This window comes from Haliaeetus albicilla, chromosome 4 (genome assembly GCF_947461875.1).
Source record: "Haliaeetus albicilla chromosome 4, bHalAlb1.1, whole genome shotgun sequence".
NCBI classification, from domain to species: Eukaryota; Metazoa; Chordata; class Aves; order Accipitriformes; family Accipitridae; genus Haliaeetus; species Haliaeetus albicilla.
Window position 1 is genome coordinate 18,423,112 of NC_091486.1, and position 6,518 is coordinate 18,429,629.

General features: G+C 57.9%; 1 protein-coding gene across 1 annotated transcript in view; it reads left to right on the forward strand.

Moving 5' to 3' along the window:
- The first annotated feature begins 2 nt into the window (after nucleotides 1–2).
- Nucleotides 3–6,518, forward strand: part of STK36 (serine/threonine kinase 36) — a 14,126-nt gene continuing 7,610 nt past the window's right edge. The window contains 15 exon segments of the mRNA XM_069782952.1: nucleotides 3–112; nucleotides 443–555; nucleotides 1,427–1,567; nucleotides 2,311–2,388; nucleotides 2,817–2,947; nucleotides 3,196–3,445; nucleotides 3,843–3,936; nucleotides 4,198–4,367; nucleotides 4,586–4,785; nucleotides 4,865–4,991; nucleotides 5,103–5,246; nucleotides 5,513–5,692; nucleotides 5,880–5,977; nucleotides 6,337–6,398; nucleotides 6,401–6,441. Coding sequence (XP_069639053.1) covers nucleotides 463–555; nucleotides 1,427–1,567; nucleotides 2,311–2,388; nucleotides 2,817–2,947; nucleotides 3,196–3,445; nucleotides 3,843–3,936; nucleotides 4,198–4,367; nucleotides 4,586–4,785; nucleotides 4,865–4,991; nucleotides 5,103–5,246; nucleotides 5,513–5,692; nucleotides 5,880–5,977; nucleotides 6,337–6,398; nucleotides 6,401–6,441 — 1,809 coding nt within the window. The 5' untranslated portion in view covers nucleotides 3–112; nucleotides 443–462.

The window sequence follows — 6,518 nt, forward strand, 5'->3', positions numbered from 1 at the left end:
GCGGGGAGAGTGTTGCTAGGCGACGCCGTGGCGGCGGCGGGCCCGGGGGTGACCGGGCCGCGACGGGAGCGGAGCGGGGCGAGGTTAATCCCACCCGGGGGGCTTCGACCAGGTCTTGGGTCTCGTCCTGCCGTAGGGGAGCGGAGGTGGAGCCGGGGGGGCAGGGACAGAGCCCGGCGGAGGGCCCCGGGGACACCCGTCCTGGCGACCGGGCGCTGGGTGGAGCGCTGCGGGGAGGGGAGATGCCGGCGGGGAGGGGAAGTCCCAGCCCTTGGGATTTGGGATCGCAGAGCGTGTAGCCCTGTCTTCCCAGCACTGGCACTGCCCATCTCCATCGCAGCTGGGGTTGGGGGTTGGTGCCCCTTGGCAGCCAGTGGCGGAGGGCAAGAGGAGGGGAGAGAGGGCGAAGCGCTTTTCCTCACCGGCCGTTTTGCCTCAGCAGCTCAGCGGCCCCCTCCCTGAATGCCCGCGATGGAGAAGTACCATGTCCTGGAAATGATCGGCGAAGGCTCTTTTGGGCGCGTGTACAAGGGGCGCCGGAAACACAGCGCCCAGGTGAGGAGAAAGGTGGCAGGGGAGAGGGCTGGGGGTCTGTTGTGTGGCACCGGGAATGATTTCTGGTGGCTGTTAGGTTCTAGGGCCTTGCCAGGCCTTTGGGACTCAGCACTCATCCATTTTTCTGCTGACTTTCCTGGCCAGCTCTTGCTGGCACAGACTCATTCAGGTTCAAGGGACCTCAGGAGGTCTCTAGTCCATCCACTGCTCAAAGCAGGGCCAGCACTAAATCCAGATCCTGTGAAACCTCAAGGACAAACACCCCACAGCCAGTGCTTGACTATACTTGGGGTGAATCGTTTTTCCTTAAATCAAGTTGAAGCTTCCCTGTTTCAATTTGTAATCCTTGTGTCATCCTCCCACATGCTTCAGCCCCCTCACCATCCAATGGCTTCTGCTATACCCCCTCCAGCCTATTGATGTCTTTCTGGGCCAAAAACTGGCCACAATATTGCCAACACAGTCTAAGAAGTTCCAAATAAAGGGCAATAGTCACTTCACTCCAACTCTTGCCTTTTGATACAGCTCAGGGTGCTGCTAGTGCTCCTCACTGCCAGGGCATGCTGCTGGGTCATGTTAGGCTTGCTGTCCATCAGCATCTCTAGGTCCTGTCCCATGTTTCTGGCAGTCCTAGTTTTGTCTGTGCTCACTGATTAAATTTCTTTCCTTTAAACACCAGTGTGCAAAGTACTGTGAGCACCTGTATCGATGTGCAAGGGCCTGGGGGGAGCCCCAGCTCCAAGGGATCCAGTGAAAAAACATTTTGTTTGGTGTGCTTAGCTGGAAAAGCTGAGGCCCATTTGGGTTAAACACAGTCTCTGCCAGGGTGGGTGGGAACTTGGTCTGATCCCAGCTTTGCCTGCTTTGAAAGGTGGTGGCATTGAAGTTCATACCCAAGGTGGGGCGGTCTGAGAAGGAGCTGAAGAACCTGCAGCGGGAAATTGAGATCATGAGAGGCCTCCATCACCCCAACATCATCCAGATGCTTGACAGCTTTGAGACCGACAAGGAGGTGAAGGGGACTACTCCGGGCAGATGCTTTTGCTTGACTGGGGCAGGGGAACAGGGGCTGGCCCCTGCTGTCATAGGGACCTCTTTCTCAGGAGATGCTGGTGACACCCTCCCAGGGCCTGGTCAGTGTTTTTCAGAGCCCTCCAATATGTGCTGTGTAGGGAGCCAGCACCTATCTGGCCTGTGTGGGGTGCACTACGTCATATGCAGAGGTGAAGGAGCTGGGCAGGGTGTGTGTGATGCAAGAGGAGTGGTTTTGAATCACAGGATGAAGGTCACTCTTCAGTTACCTCATCAGTCTCTTCAGAGACTGACTTTTCACTGATTTAAACTCTCATGGAGAGAGTATGATAAGAAAGGACTGAAGACTGTGCTCTGGGATATGGAGGCATGAAATAAAGTAATTGGGTAGCAGATTCAAAACAAGCTCAAGGGAGTGATTTTTACCCACTGGGCTTGAAAGTACCATTCTGGGCTTGTCCTGTCCTTCCCTCTTCCCTGGTTTCTGCTGGCTGTCCGAGGTAAGGACAGCCACAACGCCTCTGCTAAGTGCCAGGTCCTTGCTGCAGTGCAGCCACAGGGGATCTCTCCCATCCCAGGTCCCAGCCCAAGCTGATGGGCTGTGCATGATGACAGCCCAGCATGTCCCTCAGATTTCCTACCCTGCTCTGTCCCGGTCCCCAGGGCATGGTGGGGATGCACCTGGGTGAGTGCCTGATCTCACCATGCTGCTCTTACCTCCAGGTGGTGGTGGTGACTGACTATGCAGAGGGGGAGCTCTTCCAGATCCTGGAGGATGATGGGAGTTTGCCCGAGGACCAGGTGACTGTCAAGGCAGTGGCCACACAGTGTTTGCGGCAGGATGGAGAGAACAGGATTTGTCTGCCTGCAGGCAGCGAGTCTCTGCTGTGGGTCAGGAGACATCAGAAGGGTGAGGGTGGCTCCAGGGCTTTACCTGGCAGAGCTTCTGAACGGGATGGGGAGGGCGCCAGGTTGCACTGGGGGACAGTGGGGTCCAGCAGGGACCTCAATTTCCCTGTTCCCTCTCCAAGGACCACAGCACCAGGCTGCTGCCTTGGCCATCGGCCTACTCCAAGGAACTTCTGGCCCACGGCTGGGGCTGGTCCCTGCCCCGAAGAGGGCAAGGGCAGGAGTGGGGGTACTGGGGAAGCCAGGCTGTAAGAGACCCCATGGTTGTGCCAGCTAGTGGCACCATGGGACACAGGGTGAGGCTCCCATGTCTCCGGCAGGTCCAGACCATAGCTGCCCAACTGGTCTCTGCTCTCTATTACCTGCACTCCCACCGCATCCTGCACCGCGACATGAAACCCCAGAACATCCTGCTGGGCAAAGATGGCATCGTCAAGCTCTGTGACTTCGGGTGGGTGCTGGGGGCCAGCTTGAGGGGGACACTTGGCCTTGGGGCAACCAAGGGATGTCCTGGATGTTGCAGAGGAGGAGGGAGGAGTGTGGAAGGGGCCCTGGATTCTGTGCGCCTTTAGAGGTTGAGCAGGGATGGGGTATTTTGGACTCCAGAGGGGAGAGATGTTGGTAAACTTGTAGGGATCTCCCTGGGAGCTGCAATGGATGTTTCAGCCTGAACTGGCCATCTATACTTTTCTCTGACAGATTTGCCCGTGCCATGAGCATCCACACCATGGTGCTGACTTCCATCAAGGGCACCCCACTGTACATGTCCCCTGAGCTGGTGGAGGAGCGGCCATATGACCACACGGCGGACCTGTGGTCTGTGGGCTGCATCCTGTACGAGCTCTTCGTGGGCACTCCTCCCTTCTACACCAGCAGCATCTTCCAGCTTGTCAACCTCATCGTCAAGGACCCTGTCAAATGGCCCACGGCCATAAGCCCAGTCTTCAAGGTAAGGGGGGAGGCCCTGTCTATGGGGTGAGATCCGTTAATGTGGTAGCAGCTTTGGCCTTGCCTGCTGCCCTCGTGGGCCACTCTTAGGTTTTATGTCCCCTAACAGGGATTTCAGAATATAGAGAAGGGGTGAGAGCTGGGCTTCCTGGGAGGGGGACCCTTATCACTGCTGTCCATAAGCGGGGAAACTGGGGCTGACAGCAGAGTAGTGATTCACTGCGCTGGGAAGGGAAGTGTCTTCCGGTCTGCCCTAAGCGCTAGAGCCACTCCTTTCCCAGAGCCAGGCAGGGAACGCAGGCCTGGGTGCCCTCACTGGGGGAGACTGGTGGGTACACTGTGCTCACTGGTGGATGCCAAGCATGTGTTGGTGACCCTGGTGCTGTGCTGCCCTGTAGAGCTTCCTGCAGGGACTACTAATGAAGGACCCTCGCCAGCGCCTGTCATGGCCCGAGCTGCTCTCTCATCCCTTCATTGCTGGACGGGTTACTGGTGAGTACCAGCTCTTTTTCCAGCACTGGCCAGGTCCGTTTCCTCCTCCTACTGCCTAGAGCCTGGGAGGACCACCCTGCCCTGCTATTTTTACTACCCTAGTCTTTGCCTCCCTCCTCTCAGCTTTCTCCAAGCACTGACCTAGCTCTTGCCCTGGGCTTGCTCTGGGTCCCCCAGGATTCCCCTGGGATCCCAGAGCCCATCACTCTCCCTGTGTCCCAAGGGAGAGCTGCTGATGAAGTTCTCCCCTCACTTCCCCAGTGATTGATGACACAGAAGAACATGGGATCTCAAACCCCTTCACCACCAAGCTGTCCCCAGAGCTGCAGGCCCTGAAGGAGCAGCAAGCCCATTCCATGGCCCCCAGGAGCGGCCAGTCCAGGATCCTGAGAAAGGCACGGCAGAAGATGGTTGAGAAGGCACAGAAAAAGGTGGAGGAAAGTGTGGGATTCCCCTCACTGTGTTCCACGGTCAGGGTAAAGGAGGGGCACTGAAATGGGACCTGAGGGGAAAAACAGAAGGTACATGGGTTAGGCTGGGGTGCCAGCCACATACAAGGCAGGATGTGGGGTCCTCAGGGTGGTGAGGTCTAGGGGACTCATCTGGCTGAGTAACCCTGCCCTGACCAAACTTCTCTGCCATCACCCAGGGGCAACTGAAGACAGGTGATGCACCTATGAAGGACTCTGGCAAAGGACGCCCAGGGCATAGACCCAGAGTAGCTCCAGGGAAGGCAGCCCTTGGGGAGGGGGAGCCACTGGCTGCCTCCAACGAGAAGAACCTCAGTGTCCTGCAAGGAAAGAGCAGCATGGCAGAGTGGGAGTTGGAGGGGCCTCCTCCCAACCCACGGTGAGGGAAGGCTGAAGCTGGGACAGGAGGAAGAGGGGAAGGCAAGGTCATTTACTGACAGTGCTGTTTCCTTCACCAGTGAGCACAGCATCACTCAAGACTACGAGCGTGAGTTTGCCGGAGCAGGTGCCCCTCTGCAGCCTGGTGCTGGCAGGGCAGAGCCATGGGACAGGCGCAGCATTGAGACCGTGGACCTGGAGAGTGAGGTAAGACAGTGTCTTGTGGTGAGAACAGCAGGGCCCAGTCCCCAGGGGCTCGTACAGAGACCCTAGGGCAGGCAGGGTCTGTGGCACCAGTCCTCTCTCCTCTGTGGCTAGGAGCTGGAGAGCGATGAGGAGTGGCAGCACCTGATCGAGGCCACTGAGCCCTCAGCCATGCAGCTGAGCACGCCACTGAGCCTCCTGAGGGATCCAGCCTTCCAGCACCGTGTCCAGGCCCGCCTGGCAGACTCTGCTCAGCAGGTGAGTGATGACTGGCCCAGGCAACTACAACTGGGGACATGGATGCTGCCTTCTTCCCCAGAATTGGGTCGGGAGTATTGGGAGAGTCCTCAGTCCAGCCAGCAAGAAGATCCTCTGCTTCTCCAGGAGCCAAAGCTGTCTCATGCACTTAGCTTGCCATCTGCTCCCTTGCTGTCCCCTGCCTGAATGGGTTGAAAGGCTGCCCCATGGCTGATGGACAGGCCAGAACCGCTGCTGATCATGAGTTCTGGCTTCCCTGTGTCCAGGTGCTGGAAGGGATGCTGGAGGGAGCCTCCCGTCTCCGTCCTGTGCTCTGTGTTGTGGGCAACCTCCTGGCTACCCGTTGTGACGCTGAGTTGCTGGACCACTTCTGCCGAGAGCTGAATGTGCCTCTGTCCCTGCTGTGTCTAGCAAACAGATCCTGGAGAGTGGGTAGCACCAAGCAGGTGGGTGTAGAACCCCAGAGAAATTGGGCTCCTTCCGGCCCTGCAGAGTGCTGGTGCTGGCTCACAGGACCGGTGCCTTTTCAAGGCCCCCTGAGAAGGGGGAGGTCCTGGCAGGAAAGGATCCAGTTGCGGTGGTGTGGGATGGCCAGCAGACAATCCCACTTGCTGTTTCTTTCTGGATCTGCAGCAGCCCTGGTGTATCACAGTGCTGACAGACCTCCTCAAGGTGACCACAGTTTATTTCAGCAGTGAATGCATCCGGGAGGAGAGTGGGCGAAAGGACAGGTAGGGACAACCCTCTGTGCCACTGAGGTCTCTTGTGGCTACTTCAGGGACCCGGCAGTAGGCAGGAGGGTGGTGTCATACTCTGTGGCTAGAGCTGTCTCTGTGGGGGAAGCACCATGGACTAAAGCGCTTCGTGCTGTATCACTGTGCTCACAGAGGAGCACTTTCCATGAGTGGGACTAATTAAGGGAAAGGCACAGCTGACTAGAGTCCAGTTGTGTTGCCTGCTGAGAGGCAGCTCACAATGCTAGTGCATGCTGCCTGCTCCATTAGCCAGGGCCATATGGGCTGGCCAGAGCCTGTCCTCACATCCAGGGGCCATGTTTCTTTGCTGTCCTCTGACCCTGCTGCCTCCCCAGCCTGCAGACCTTCCAGGAGAGTGCCAGCTGCTTCCTAGCCCTGCTGCTGAAGCTGCTGGCTGAGCAGCCGACAGTGAGATGAGACTCTGCCAGCAAAGCCTCCTGGTAAGGATGCCCCTGTCCTCCTTTGCCTCCCCCTCCCCCCCAGGGACAGAAACTGTGGGGCTTGGTGTGTGTGTCAG